Source organism: Bactrocera neohumeralis, chromosome 2 (assembly GCF_024586455.1).
Source record: "Bactrocera neohumeralis isolate Rockhampton chromosome 2, APGP_CSIRO_Bneo_wtdbg2-racon-allhic-juicebox.fasta_v2, whole genome shotgun sequence".
NCBI classification, from domain to species: Eukaryota; Metazoa; Arthropoda; class Insecta; order Diptera; family Tephritidae; genus Bactrocera; species Bactrocera neohumeralis.
In genome coordinates, this window is record NC_065919.1 from 12,569,090 (window position 1) to 12,585,284 (window position 16,195).

Here is a 16,195-nt window from a genome sequence, read left to right on the forward strand (position 1 = left end):
AATGTGACTGATATTTTCGTAATAGCCCACAAAATATACCTAAAATCAGGTCTAGAATCTTAGGCACCAAAATTCTTCTTCTTCTTCATTCTTCTGGTATCGTCAAGTCTATACGATTATCAATATTAGAATTGTATTATAAACGTTTTGGCAGTTATAAAAGCTTGTTTCGCTTTCTATTGCACTTAATTCTAATTCAGAGTGTGGAAAATTATATTTCTACTTTTAAAAGCTATTTAGCATTTACATATCTAACTATGCGCAAAAAAACTGAAATCATAAACATATCCTAATTTTACTATTGAACTACTTTTATTGAATTTTTCTTAACAGAGTAAAACTAATGTACATTTTGTAACATAACTTATCCTGAAACTTCGGATATATCAATTTATTAATATTTAAATGTATAAATATGTATACTCATAAGTATATATGTATACTTGTATAAATGCTTTAAGTACATATTTACAGCACAGAGATGTTACTTATTCTCTTAAAAAACATAGAATAAGTACATATTTTAAGCTTCCATTAATATATTATACTTTGCAATTTTCTATTAATTTTCCGATAGCATATTCATAGACCTTGTAAAATATAAATATGTACATGCCTCTTAAAATTACTAATTACTGTAAAATTCATATATCGCTAACATAAAACGCTTATGTTATACATATATTGTCTTATGTCAGTTGAACAATGTTATTTTTGGTTGCCATCAAATGCCTATAATGTGTATAAATAAATTTTTCTGATGACTAATAAACGGCTAATCAAATGCCGAACTTTTAGTCAACTGTGTTAGTTTGAAGTAGTACACTAGTTAAATATGGAAACATTTCCTGAGTGGACATACCGTCCTGCTGGCTGTGACTGTTATTCCTGTAACTCTATACAGTTTTATTTTTGAAGCGCGGATTCTCTTCGTACGCCTACAAAAATAGAAAAGAATTAATTAATTAATTACTAATCATTGCTCCAACGTTAAAAAGTCGAGCGTGTTTTCACCTTTCGAGCTATCATGAGTAGATTATCGTACGCACTATTGCCGGTTTGCTTGACCATGTCGTAGAATACTTTAGATTCACTTTCAGTCAACAATTTATACGGTGCGTCGAATTCCACCGCGCGACCAGCATCCATGACCAGCACCTTATCCGAGTCCATGACCGTGTGCAAACGATGCGCAATTGTGAGAACCGTGCAATATTTGAACTTACTTCTTATGGTCAATTGTATGAGTGCATCAGTCTGTGGGTCCACATTTGCCGTTGCCTCGTCCAGCACAAGAATTTTATTTTCACGCAGTATAGCACGTGCCAGGCATACCAACTGTCGTTGACCGACACTGAAATTACTGCCACCCTCGGATATTTTGCTTTGTAAGCCGCTCGGCAACTCGGCCACAGCATCTTTCAGTTCAACCTGCAACAGAAATGTGTACATTTGTATTCATACAAATATTCTATCTAAGTATTTGCTAATTTCCGCTTACCTCCTCAAGCACTGCCCATAATTTGGCATCTGAATATTCGTCGAATGGATCCAAATTGTAGCGCATTGTGCCCGAAAAGAGCACCGGCTCTTGTGGTATTATGGAGATTTTGCTGCGCAAATCATGCAAACCCAACTCCTCAATATTTCTTGTGTCTATAATGATGGAACCCTCATTGTACGATAAGCGAAAGAGCGCATTGATGAGCGAAGATTTGCCTGCACCGGTGCGTCCCACAATACCCACCTTTTCCGAGGGCTGTATTTCAAAGTTTAACGATTTCAACACACGATCTGATTTCGAATCCGGAAAATAGCGTAGACTAAGCTCATCAAATACGATTTTACCCTGTTCGGGCCATGTTTTCGGTGGTTTTTTACTGAGTTTACTTTCAAGTTCTCCTTCGGGTTCAATTTCTTCATACTCTATTAAACGTTCTACGCTCGTCATGCTATTTTCGAGCTCAGCTGACTGACGCATACCCCATTGCACCATGCCCGTTAAGCCCATGGCCTGAGTCACAGCCAAGCCGACATCGCCACCATTGTCAGGTGAGGAAACCAAAAAGCTTAATGTGGTAACAGCTATATAGAGCGCACAGAAACAGTCCAGCCAATAGCCAAAAGCGCGATTTGTTATCAAAAACATATAATAGCCAGAGCTGTGCAAATCCTGATAATTGTCAAACTCATTTATTAGCATCTGCTGGGCGGCGAAAGCGCGTATCGTCGGTAGGCCATTAAGTGAGGCGCTCAAGTGTGAATAGATTGGCGAACGTGCTGGAAAGAGTAACAAGTTTAGTATAGTGTAACTGCTTCTTTTACTAATTGTGTATGATCAGCTTACTAACTGCTTCAAGACGTTTTACATCGCGCGATGTATTTAAGTAAAACGAACGCATTGCATAGAAAATAAGCGCCAGCACAGCCGTCACCAGAAGATTCATTGGATTCACAATGGTGATTACAATGACAATACCAAACAAGCTGAGGAAATTCTGTATGACATCCATCATTACCCATGGCAGCAACTCATCCACTTGACCCAAGTCCTTTGCGAAACGATTTAGTATGCGACCAGAGGGGTTTGTATGGAAGAAGTACATGGATGCGCGTGTGATGCCACGGTACATTGCATTGTGCAGCTCCGTTGAGGACAGCATCGTCATTGTGTTGAAGAGCAAGCTGCGGCCGACAGCAAAAACGATGATGGCCAAAATGATGCCGAAGAAAATATAAATATCCATTGGGTCAGTATTACTATTCAGTCTTGGATCGTGCGCATCCGTGGCGTTAGTTATGTTTACAGCCAAATCACGCGCTTGACTAGCTAATTGTTGCTCGTTTTTATTAACCCTGTGAAGAATCGTGCAACAAAACAATACACTTTAACACAAGATGCATGAATGTTAGCCAACAGGTAACTTACCACATAGAGACGTAGAAGTCGCCAGTAGACCCCAATATCTGCGCCGCTACACAGAAGAACGCTGTTATAGTGAACAACATATAGCCGCCACTGGCACCGAAATACTTTTTATATAGTCCCCAACCAATTTTACCCATCTCACGCTTCTCCTGCACTTGCAAAGGCGAATCAGCCGCTTCTTCAATCAACGAGTCCGCTATCGACTCGTCCATCGAACTCATTGTCGCAGTGCTATTCTGTCGATTCATATTGATCTGTGTTGACTTACTCTTCCCTTCCGCATCGCTATCATCACCACCCTTACTACTCTCTTCTGGAGCCGTCAGCAAATTCGCAAAATCCAGACCGCTACTGCGCATCGACTGATAGGTGCCCACAGCACTGATCTTGCCCTTATCCATTATAACAATGATATCAGCTTGTTCTAAGAATTGCAGCTGATGCGTAACCAAAACGACGATTTCATTGCGCAGATAGCCGCGCATACACTGGTCAAAGAGATGACGACCGACATGCGTGTCCACCGCGCTGAGTGGATCATCTAGCAGGTAAACATCGGCTTTACGGTATACGGCGCGCGCTAAGCTGATACGCGCCTTTTGACCGCCCGAAAGCGATGCGCCACGTTCACCCACTAACGTTTTGTCGCCATGCGGCAGCAGCTCAAAATCGCGTTCCAGCGCGCACTTTTTCACCACCGCGCGATAACGATGCTTGTCCATTGGTAAGCCGAATAATATGTTCTGCCGTATGGTGCCAGTGAACAACCAAGGCTCCTGCGAGGCGTACGAGTAGGAGCCGTGTACAGTAATGGAACCCGATTCTGTGGGCAGTTCGCCAAGAATGGCTTGTATCAAACTAAAAAATGCGCAAATTATTAAAATCAAGTGAACACCTATATTAACAATAATTACTTTTCATAATTTGATTGTCGTTGGTATGTTAAGTCCAACACTATTGGCAATTACTCGTACCTTGACTTTCCGGAACCCACCGGTCCAATGACGGCCACTAATGTGCGCGGTTTAACATTCAAATTCACATTGTTCAGCGTATATTCTATTGCGGTGGGATCCCACTTCGCTTTCAAATCGCATATTTCAATGCCAGCTTCTTTACGTGCTGGCTCCTGCGTTATTTGTTTCGTTAATTTTAGATTACCATTCAGGTCGTCTGCTTTCTTAGTTTTATTACAGCTAGTCGCTGAAATTTTCGAGTTATCACCGATTTCTTCGTATAATAAGTAATCGGTTATACGCTTCATAGACACAAGCGTTTCCGAGATTTGTTGAATACCATTGGGAAAGGCCACAACCATGGTGTTGCGCAAAATGCTGTAAAAGGCAGTGATAACGAAGGCTTTTTCCGCGGTGAGAAAGTTTCCCAACAGCACATAGCCGACTAAGCTGACGAATACAGATACGCGGGTCATATACATCGCGAACGATTGCAAGATGCCGCGTATATAGTTGTTGTAGCGTATGGCTGACATTTCCTTTCGACGTACAAACTGTATCATCTTGCCGAAAGGTTTCTCCCACGCATACATTTTAATCACCTGTATGCCCGAGACAATCTCGTTCATCATGCGCACGCGCTCATCGGTGCGCAAGGCGGTGCGCAAACGCAGCTTCGATGTCATTTTGCCCAAAACGGCTTGTAGCGGTATGAATAACAGCATAGCTGCGACCCCGAAGAGCGAGGCGATACCGATCTTAAATGGAAGTACATAAATAACCTGTTGGTTGAACTAAAAACTAAAGTTTTTAAGAACACTTACCTCTCTATACATAAGCACGGCTACAACGATGATCTCTATGGGTCCCACCCACAACACGTGTATGTGCATGATGGATGTGTCCAAGCGACCGACATCATTAGATATCAGATTGACTACTTGGCCCGTGGTGGTGCCGCCCAACGCAGTTCTATTCAAACGCAGCGCTTTCCTGTAAATCAGATTGCACATGGCGAGACGCACCTTCATGCCGATATGTTGTATACCCAGCATATAGGGATGCCTGAAGAGCACATTAATGACATTGCAGAGTATCACACCCATGGCGTAGATGTATGCGGTATATTTATCATCTTTGTTCGTAGGATTCGCATAGTAATTGACTAGACCTCCAAGAAATAGTGGCTGTGTGACGCTGTGAACAACAATAGAATTGCTTAAAGAAACAGTACGTTAGAGACTTGAAAGTTTGACTTACCGCAGCCCGATTTCCAATGAAAATAGTAAGAATCCTAAAGCTAAGAATTGCAACCCAAATACGCGTATCACAGCTAGAAGCAAGTTGGGTTCTTTATTTTTAAGGCGCTTCTTCTCAATTTCCGCTTCCCAAGCTGCATTTAATTTAATACCGAGCGTTTCTGGAAAAAGGTTTTTAAATATTCCGTCAAGCGCCCATTTCAGTTATATCATTTCATGGACTTGGACCAAATTATTTAGAAAAAGCAGCCTTCCTATATTTCAAAGGTCTGCATTATCGTCTTCAGGATTTTTTTGAATAAATATCGGGGCTAGGAAGGTCTTTAGTTCTCGCAGTTTACCTCTTTTTATAGTCTCAATCGACTTTCTTTCCATAAACGTATATATTAACCTTGAATTAGTGTCTCACTTTGACACTGTCTAACTGGATGTGGGATTAGTAATCACACGGTCAAGCATTTCCAAAGAGACATGTTTACGGTACACTTTTTGAAAAAACTCAGCTTTATATTGATGAGTCGAGCAAGAAAGCGATTCATACCTAGAATACCCATCAAAATCATTCGAACGAACTCGACATCTCTCTAACACTTGCCTGACGATTTCCAAACACCATATTCTTCACTTTTTTAATAAAAAGGTTGAAGGTCGTCCAGAATGAGGCATGTCTTCAACGATCTCTCGACCATCTTTGAAGCTTTGTACCACTCGTTGGCTTGTGGTTTTGATAAAACTGAATCACCGTAAGCCTTTTCCAACATTCGCAACGATTCATATTCGGCATAACAATTAAGGACAGTCCTACCAACTTAGCAAAATACATTTTTTTGAAATATCATTTACCCGAGGAATTTAATTACAATTTCCGGGTGCTTTTTTGTCACAATTTATAACAGCGATTAGAGTCTAATGATAATGAGATATTTTTTTACATTTTTGTCTCTTTTGGAAGTCAGCGGCGTTCACAGCTACTAAAATAATTGTGTTTCTTATAAAAATGATTGCCGAAAGTAAAAGAACATGCTTTTTAATATATCGTTGGCGTGGAATGTTGAGCTTCTTAGACTTAATAAAGATATTACTATAAAATTTATTAAACTATCAAAAAAACCTTAAGCTCCAAAGTTCCATTGATTGCCGTATTAGTGAATACAGATTTTTTTTTCAAAATAACCTCAAACTTTTTGTTCTTATTTCTTTATATGTATTGACTTACAAGTAATAGGTATCTCACCTGACTTGTGTTCATCCAATGCCTTATATAGATCCCTTTCATCCAGAGTTTTTTTACGCCCTTTGAAAAATATCGGTATAGTAAAACTAAAACATGAAAAATACACATTATAATCGTCGCCGGAATTATGATAATAACTGCAAATTATATATAAAATCTACAATACTATATTAAAAATAAGCAGTTGAATACATTAAAAATCAGAATTCGAATTAATAAAAACAATTTTCTATAAAGCAAAGGCGGTATGCATAAAAATAGTAATAGTTGAATAGCTTTTTTCTTAAGTAAACTTGATGGATGGATTACCATACATATAAATGCATGTATGTACACATCTTAAACAAAGATTTTCTGATTTTTATCGTTGTTTGAAAAATTGAAAATGGACCTTTGGATTAACCATACAAATATATATATATACTAGTATATGTGGGAGTGATTTTAGCTAAGCCCATCTGTCTGTCGGTCTATTTTTACGCGAACTACCTAACTTTTCGAGAGATCTATATGAAATTTGCATCCGCTCTTTTCTCCACAAGAAGCTGCTAATTTGTCGGAATCGCCCATATCGCACCGCCGTAGTATATAGCTGCAATATAAACTGAATGAATCAAGTGTGTGTATAAAAAGCGCTTTGATATTGTATGACGAGATATTTTCATGAAGTTTGGCATGGATTATTGTCTATGGCAATGGCGTCATTTCCGAAGAAATTAGTCAGATCGGGTCACTATAGCATATATTTGCCATACAAACTGACCGTTCAAAAACAAGTTCTTGTAAGGAGTTTTTTGGATTGTTGAAGAGTATTATAGCCCCGTTGCAACCGAAGTTAACGTTTTTCCTTGTTATACTCTTGCAACATGTAGTTTTGTTCACCTAACGGTTGTACGTATCACCTAAGGATTATACACATATATACATACATATGTACATACCATATGATCAGGATGACGAGACGAGTTGAAGTGACTGTCTGTCTGCCCGTCTATGCAAGCAGTAACTTAAGTAAAAATTGAGATATCTTGATGAAACTTGCTATGTGGGTTCCTTAGTACAAAAAAAAAATACGAATTCGTAGATGGGAGTAATTGGACCACTGTCACGCCCACAAATCGCCATTAACCGAAAACATATGAAGTGCATAACTAAGCACTAAATTAAGACATAAAGCTGTAATTTGGTACAGAGGATCGCAGTAACAAGGGTAAAGTAACTATCTCCTAAGCCACGTAAGCTACAACAACAGCTGTTCGACCGTGAAATCCAAATTCGACTAAACGCCGGGCAATTGTTTTCTTGGATATTTGGACATAATATAGTTGTCTTGAATTTTATGTAGAATGTCAGTGGAACTCTTTTTTTGGGTCTCCTCGGGAGATGGTAGTAATTGTGCGGTATATTTCTGTTGAAGTTTTTCGGGTTTTTTCTTTGCGTGCAACGTTGGAAATAGTTATATGCTTAAGGGCATTGAACACAATTTTTTTGTCCTGATTCAAAATTTCTTTGTATGTCTTTCCAGACTGACGAAGGTCAAAAATGAAACCAAGTAGGGCAGGTGTATAGCTGCAACTTTTTCTGATTAAAATACTTGAATAATACATTTTAATATATTTTAAACCACAACTCTGAAACACATCCTTACCAGAAATGAATAATATTATTAATAAAGATTGGCATCAGAAGGACTTTTAATTCTTTAAACAACTGTTTCTAATTAGCTGTCGCAAATAATTCACCTTCTATATCATAATGCATTTACTATTTGGAAAAAAATTAACAGAACTTCAACTGCATAACTACCAAACTGAGCGAATTTAGTAGTACATAGAGTAACATAAACAATGCAAGGCTGTTAGGAATATAAATAACGGTATACCAAAACATTTAATCATTATACTCATCAGCACCTTACAAAAAGGGAGCGTTTCCAATTAGCTGTCAACGACTGTATATCTTAATATAAAATTGCATAACATACACTAAAAATGTCTACTGTCCAACGTCACCCACTTATGACACTTGTTTGTGTATCTTTGATTTTACCACAGGTGGCTTACAGTCGTCATATATCTACGAAGATCTCTGTCAACATTTGTCACTGATAAGAAAAAGTTATAAGCTGATATTGCTTGTAGTGAATTTCCACAGTCAATAGCTTTAATGGAGTCCATTTAATATGCTTTTTATTAATTAATTCATTGAATTCATTAGAACGCGGAAATACATACTTATGTATTTATGTGTATCATATGTAATTGTCAGTACATATGTTTGTATGTATGCACATTTCATCGACATAGATATATAGAGTGCCTCAGAAATTATATTTTTTAAATAAAATGAGCCCAAAAGATTTTTGGTTTGTAGAATTTTATTTTGCAAACTTTAAAGTCTTAACTCTGACTTAAAATAAAAAACGAAACTTATTTTAACAAAAATGTTAATTTAAACTACTTTAAGTATAAACTTGACCAAAGCCACATCACAAAATCGGAAATTTAGTTTCTAAAAGGCTTTGCACATATTACGTTTTAAGCTGTTCAGTAGCAATTTATTTTCAATCTGAATACAAATTTTGTAGATCCCGGCTATTTTGTTTTTGTTTGCGAAAAACTCGTTAAATTGTGTAAAAGGCGGGAAGGAAATCAAAATTTTTCAAATCAGAGAGAGTTGAACCGAGAAATAGTTTCGGCGATACAGCCGTTTTAGAAAGCGTTTTTCTCGAAACTGTGTTTTTGAAGTCGGTTGGCAAGATTTCTCGAGAATTACTCAACCGATCCGATCATGAAATTTTACACAGGTCTTTGAGATACAATTCTTAAAGACTTGAACGAAGGATTTTTTTTTGGATTAAAACTATTTAAAAAAAAGTTCGCGTAATTTTCACTGAAATTTTTATATTTTTCTAAAAATTTCTGCCAAAAAATCAATTTTAAGTTTTTTTTCTTCCAAATTATAAGTTAAGGTTTTAACTAAAACACGTATTTTTTCACCTTAGACTCCCTGTAAGGAGTTATCTTGCCAACGCGAGCACATCTTTTTTCCGAGGGATCACCGGAAATGGCGTCGCAATGGCAGAGTTTAATATATTTTTTTTCAAACATTTCAGATATTCCTTGTTAATACTGTATGTTTGCAACAATAAAAAATTCTAATGAAATATATAATTTTTATATGAGAAAAAAATTGACGAAAAAAGGATGCTTTTTACCCCAGGATGCCCATGTAACATACACGTATGAATACACGTATTTCCGCCCCAGAAATTAATCAAAACATACGTAAATCATATATCGAGTTTTGGTCGAACCAGTTTTTAGTGACGAAACGAGGTTCAACACACATATTTGGATCTGATTGTGCCAGCAAAGTTTCCGGATTCGCTTAAATACGGAGGTGGAAATATACTGCTGTGGGACTGTATGTGAGCATTGTTTCACAGACGTTAACGCGACGCTGTTTTTCGAAACAACTGAGTGATTTTGGAACCAAACGTGTTTTCGCTTTTCTTAGACCCAAATGATCTTTCAAAATGATTTCACTGATCCGTAAGATCTCTGATTGTTAATCGTCAATTCTCGATTCCTTTATTTAACTGATATGCCGATCATCAGTTAATGTTGATGGCCGCCCTGTACGTGGTTCGTCGTTAACGCGTTCCCGACCCTCTTTGAATAATTTGTACCAATCAAAAACCTTTGCTCGCGACAAACAATTATCACCGAAGGACTTTTCCAACATTCTGAACATTTCATCCCCCGAAATTTGATTTCCCGCACAAACTTTAATGGAACTTTTTTGTTCAATAATTTCACTCAACGTAAAAATCGCCGAATGCACTTTATGTACTTCAAAAAGACAAGCGTATACTAAACACTAATGATTATTTTGATGAGACATTTGACACAGATGTCACTCGACGAATTAAAAAGTCTTACTATCTTTTGATAATAGTAGTAGAGATATAGCGATGGGGTACATTATTACATAACCAGAAATCACTTCAAGTTATGCTTAGATAACAATTCACATCTAGCTGCATAATTACATAACACTGATTGTGTGATAAATACAGATAACGACACCTGTGCCCAATAACCGTATGTTTGAGTTGTTTGTTTCTAAATCAAATAAATTAACTATACTCTAATTGCTCTTCCATATCTATTTATATAATAAGGCAATTTCAACTTTGTATTGTTGTTTTTGTAGCATCCGATCATTAAAAGTTCTTCACAAGCAAAAACTTGATCCTCAAAAGTACACGATAATTCCCAACTCGATTTTTTTTGTTTTATAATATGCCGTTATATGGTAGCTGGACATATGTAAGTACCTCTAAACGAATTTTATATGCATATTGATCGAAAGTTAAACAATCACACACTGTCCTATATATCCTTCTGTAGTATAATTCGTCCTACCAAGTTTCATATTCCGATACCGAACCCCCACATTGTTTTTGCTTCTCTTATGTTTGTTAATAATATCGTTTTTTTTTAGAATGAAATCTTTCGGAGTTGTGGGCATTATCGGAATTTAAATTGTAGTTGGAAAGGATGGACAGACAGTTACATACGTAAGAAAGAGAAATTGTCAACTAACACAGCCTATTTTACAACAGCCACACTTATTTAGAAAGCTAAATAAAAGCTTTATATTCTTCACAATCATATAATAATAACAATAAGCGAGTAAATAACAGTTTAATAGCCAACAAAACATTTAACGACGAGCACTTACCATAGCAAAAGCGCAGATAACGGATTTGCGCGTACGCGTGGATTTTCCGGCAACTCGTCGGCCTTTATGGACTGCATGCTGCAATGTCTGAGACTAATTCTTCTATGACCACTTTTCACCTAACACTATGCACATTCATAACACAAATCTCAGTATTTGCTGAAATGTAATAAAATACAATTTATATATGTATGTGTGTGTGTGTAGATAGTAACGTAGAATATTAATAATAATACATTGGTGGACAGCTTAAATATCATATTGTGCTTATATCATAAAATAAGATAACTTCATTGTTACATAATACTGGCATTTGATGGTATTTGTGTACGAATTATTTTTCCTGCTATTTGACGCATGTTTTATGCACACACACATACATACATATATGTAGGTGACATGGAGTATAGTGGTGATAAGTTAAATGCGAAGCTACAATCAATGTAATTTATGGCTTATGTCAATCTGTATATACATACATACACATATTCACAAATACATTTGTATTTAGATATGTATAACATTGTAGTATACATAATATTTTTTACAGTATATGAATTTCATTGGCGACCAAGCTAACGCCATCAGCAGTTTTTTGTCTTGTGCAACTGCAATTAAATTGATGAAACCCGTAAAAGTCAACAAGTCGGAATAGTTTGATAAATTGATATGTACTCGTATGATTTTGCTTGAATTTACAATATATGTAATTAATAATGTGCAAGAAATTAGCGCGTTTTTAAATATTTTTTTTTTCATATGCCTGTGTCTGTTATAATTGTCTTCAAATTACGATAATATTTGAAAGACGTGGGAATACTCGATTTTTTTTTTTTGAGCGTTGATAATATTTTATACCCTGAACAGTATATTAAAAAATAGGTATATCTGTATATAACGTGGTTTTCAATAGGGTCTCTATAAAAGTAGACCGATAGGGACAGCAAACGACGCCATATTTTTCCGTCCTTTTGACATTTCTCTTCATTAATCATTGAAAGATAAACGATCCAACAACGAGTCGAAATTATTAGAATTTACCACCGAAATTCGGAGTCAGTGGCCTCAACTTTAAGAGCGCTACGTCCAATTTATGATTGTTGTTGTTGTAGCAGCAGAAATCTACCGAGTTGACGGTCCTTGGCCGAAAAAAATACGGGTCCGATCCGGTTGCGTAGAATATACTGTCGTGGGAACGGTTCACTTTATGATCGACATAATCATCCTGTCAGATCAACAATTGAGCGTCTAGTGGAAACATGAGAATCCACAGGCACAGTACAAAATATTCCGTGCCAGTTAGACAAAAAAGTGGACGTAGTGTCAAGAATATTGCTGCCGCTAGCGCATCAATTGAGGAAGACCCAAATTAGTCTTCCCATACGTCGTTCTCAAGCGTTGAGCATCTCTGTGTCGTAGTTGTGGCGATTTGTGCGAAAAGATCTTGGCTTACATCCTTACAAGATCAGATTGACGCAAGAACTGAAGCCGCTTGCCCCCAGAATCGTAGAATGTTCGTGAATTGGGCTGAGCAACAACTTGAAAATGTTCCCGATTTTGATGGAAAAATCATCGGATAGCGATGAGGCTCATTTCTGGCTTCGCCAATTAGCAAAATATGCGTTATTGGATTGGTCAGGCAACAATCCACACGTACTCCATGAGTCACCATTACATCCCGAAAAAAGTACGGTTTGGTGTGGTTTATGGGTCGGCGGCGTCATTGGGCCGTACTTCTTACGCGTTGATCAAGACCGGCACGTTACTGTGGCTGGGAATCGCTACCGCTCAATCATTACCGAATATTTTACGCCCGAATTGGATGATATGGACTTGAACAATATGTGGTTCCAACAGCATGGCGCCACACAGCGAATGTCACAATCGATTTATTGAAAACCAAGTTTGGGGAACGTGTTATCTCACGGAATGGCCCAGTCAATTGGCCGCCTCGGTCGTGCAATTTGACGCCGTTAGACTATTTTATGTGGGCTAAGTCAAGTCCATGGTCTATGCCAACAAGCCAGCGACGATTGATGAACTTCGTACGAATATCGAACGTGAAATTACAGCAGCAGGCCGATTTATGCTTGAAACCCGTCGAAAATTGGGTTCAGCGTCTGGATTTCTGCAAGGGTGTCCGTGGTGGTCATGCAAAAGGAATCGAGTTCCATACAAAATGGCATCAAATTTACTTTCATGGGAATAAAGAATTTCATTGATATGCCAAACCGTTTTTGTTTTATTTAAAAAAAAAACTTTTGTAGCGCTCTTGTCGAAAAATCCATTAGTTATCTTACAAACTAACCGATCAAAATTAAGTTGTTGTGTGGAAAATTTTTTTTATTTATGACTACTATTAGATTTCAACTCGTATTTGTTCTGCCGAAAATGTTGATAGTGTAGCTACGTGTGATCAAAGCAAACATTAACTTTGAAATATTTTCAAGTAATAACGTTAGTTTTGGCGCAAATACAATTATTTTTCTTATGTTCAAGTCTAGTGTTATATGAAGACATAATTGTCATCGGGACATAAGCACCATGTAAGTTGGAAATTTGAGCAACTGATTAACGTATTATTAAATAATACATATTAAATTCCTTTATATGAATACAAAAATCTGCATTTGTCTACAAATACATAGATATAGTCGTTTATTCGGAATTTCACAACCGATACTCGGTCATATCACAAACCACTGCCACTCTTAATTCACAATGTCACCGCTTTCTATGATCATTCTATGGCGCGACCACAACTATTTTTTAGAATTGCAAAACCACTTCTATGAAAAATTATACCCATGAACATACATACATATGTAACTGTAAGTATCGTAAACAAGACACAAAATATATATATGTATATTTTTCAAGTTTTTAAAGAAATACGTCTGTATGCACATATTTTAAAAAATAATTTTATTATGTAAAAATATGATCGCTCAGCTGTTCCTATTGATTAACGTTTATTACTTGATTGTAAACAAACACTCATATATGTATATTAAACTTTTATATAATTCACTATCAATTCTAACACTATGCGTACTTCAAACAGTGTTCGACAAGAGTACCGATCGGCAAAAGTACTACACGCTGACTGTGATAAGCTAGAAAAGTACGTCCGCCGCCGCAGACACGACTACACTGATTTGAGAATATTTAATTTAAATGCTTGCTTGTGAGAGCAAAAAGTTAAAAACTCTGGAACAAGTTTAATGAGTATAACTGGCAAAAAAGACCGGTGAGTCCCCAATGTATAGATGATAGTGTGTTGCATATGTATAGTAGATGTGCTTATAAGTTTGCAGCTCACTCATGCAGAGAATAATGTAATAGTTTTTGCTATTTGTAGTAAATTTACATACTATTGTATATAGTTTACAAATACATTTATACATACATATGTACATTAAAACGTTTGAACAATGTTATAGTGCAGGTAAGCAAAGAATATGGACCAAAATATATGTACATATGTATGTATGTAACCAGCTTACGGCTGTAAGTAACATATGTTACATACATATTTACAGCATAAAAATCATTATTTTTTTTAAATATTTTTAGTTTTGTTTTAAATTTTTATAAAAAAATAAAATATTTATATAAACTTATAGGAGTTCAAAAATTAAATTTTTTTTTAATTTTTCTATAAAAAAAAACAATTGATGCAAATTAAAATAATTTAAGTGTCGCTAATTTTGTAAATCATAAAATGATCTTAAATTCTAACATGTACATATGTATGTTTGTATACCATCAATTACGCTCTTTTAACATTCACAAAGGCCTTAATGACATTGTATTCTCTCTGTCTCTCTTTTTATATGATTTATGCTTGGACTTCGATTTTATTTCCTTATTATCTATTTTATATTTTTTAAATTATTTGTATGATATGTTTAAATACTTATGTATTTAAGTTATTTTTTTTATTGCTTTTTCGTTAACAATTTTGTTTAAACTCGAAACCAAATTATTTAATATATGTAAGTTCGATACTCTTTTACTTGCACCCGCTATCGATACAAAAATATAATTTACATTAATTAAGAATTAATAGACACTTGATACGAGCATACGCATGTACACACATGCATATGTAAGTATATCTGTGAAAAGATAGCACCAGTCATATCAGCTGTACACTAAATTCTTTAATAAAACATGTGGTACTTACTGATATAATATTTTGTGAATCAATTTGTTGTTTACCTATAACTAATTAATTTTTTTTGTGAAACTCTTTTACATACATTCATATACTCGTACATATGTGCATATGCATATGTACATACATATGTATATGAAGTCCAAAAGCACTTTTGTTTATGCAATTTAGTTCAGAAAAAATGTGCTTCAAATATACATACACACATATGTATGTACATGCATGTAAATTGAAAACTTGCTTTAATTTGGAATTACACGTTCTACTAACTTCTAAATAGATTCCTATGTTTATTTTGCAACCATTAAATAACTTAATTATTTAACGTACTACAAAGCACTCAGTATTATTGATAACTTAACCGTAAACAAACACCAGCCGAATATGAAAAGAAACAAACAGCTGACTTTACTTATTATCAAATGTTATGACAGGACACTATGGAATTGAAATGCAATTAGAACCGGAATTGAAAATGTGTGTATGTGTGACTAACGTGCCGCTTCCCGCTCCTTAATGCATTTGAAAACAAAAACTACGCATATAGTATGTATAACATTATGATTTTGAATATATACATATATATTTTTTCACAAATAGACCGAATTTGGTCTTAGCTTTATGTGCTTAAAGTTAATGAGACTCCCAATTAGTTTATTTTTAAATAACCTATAGGGTTTAGTTTCATGGAAATGCTGCATAATTTCCCTCTAACGGTAAGTCCGAGTAATTGTATTGAAATTACGACTTCCATATATATATATTGGTGTCATATTGTTTTCATACCATACAAGAACATTGTTGGTTAATATTTACAAATACATTTTTTGGTTTTATAAATATAAATTATGTTACTTTTTTACTTTCATAAATCTTCATAAACACCCT

General features: G+C 35.7%; 1 protein-coding gene across 3 annotated transcripts; it reads right to left on the bottom strand.

Annotated features, from left to right (window-relative positions):
* Nucleotides 1-327: 327 nt before the first annotated feature.
* Nucleotides 328-15,674, bottom strand: LOC126767154 (probable multidrug resistance-associated protein lethal(2)03659). Of its 3 annotated transcripts, XM_050484748.1 has the most exons (12): nt 15,578-15,674; nt 15,317-15,357; nt 11,128-11,286; nt 6,379-6,464; nt 5,146-5,305; nt 4,710-5,082; nt 3,904-4,643; nt 2,930-3,787; nt 2,348-2,856; nt 1,502-2,280; nt 1,015-1,431; nt 328-938 (listed from the first exon to the last, which is right to left on the bottom strand). In XM_050484748.1, the coding sequence occupies exons 3-12, from the start codon at nt 11,202-11,204 to the stop codon at nt 897-899; spliced, it is 4,041 nt and encodes a 1,346-aa protein (XP_050340705.1). In that variant the 5' UTR covers nt 11,205-11,286; nt 15,317-15,357; nt 15,578-15,674; the 3' UTR covers nt 328-896. The 3 variants fall into 3 exon arrangements, with proteins under 3 accessions (XP_050340705.1, XP_050340700.1, XP_050340708.1); XM_050484743.1 differs by lacking the exons at nt 15,317-15,357; nt 15,578-15,674 and adding an exon at nt 14,183-14,267 and having other exon boundaries at nt 456-938; XM_050484751.1 differs by lacking the exons at nt 328-938; nt 1,015-1,431; nt 15,317-15,357; nt 15,578-15,674 and adding an exon at nt 14,183-14,267 and having other exon boundaries at nt 2,166-2,280; nt 2,352-2,856.
* Between the last annotated feature and the right edge of the window lie 521 nt (nt 15,675-16,195).

Bases quoted from the DNA above. Each gene is read 5' to 3' on its own strand.
- LOC126767154 (XM_050484748.1), bottom strand. From the start codon at position 11,204: ATGCAGTCCATAAAGGCCGACGAGTTGCCGGAAAATCCACGCGTACGC. The intron at 4,644-4,709 runs GTAAGTGTTCTT...CTTCCATTTAAG, and splicing joins CCGTGCTTATGTATAGAGAG to ATCGGTATCGCCTCGCTCTT. The intron at 1,432-1,501 runs GTAAGCGGAAAT...TTTCTGTTGCAG, and splicing joins TATGGGCAGTGCTTGAGGAG to GTTGAACTGAAAGATGCTGT.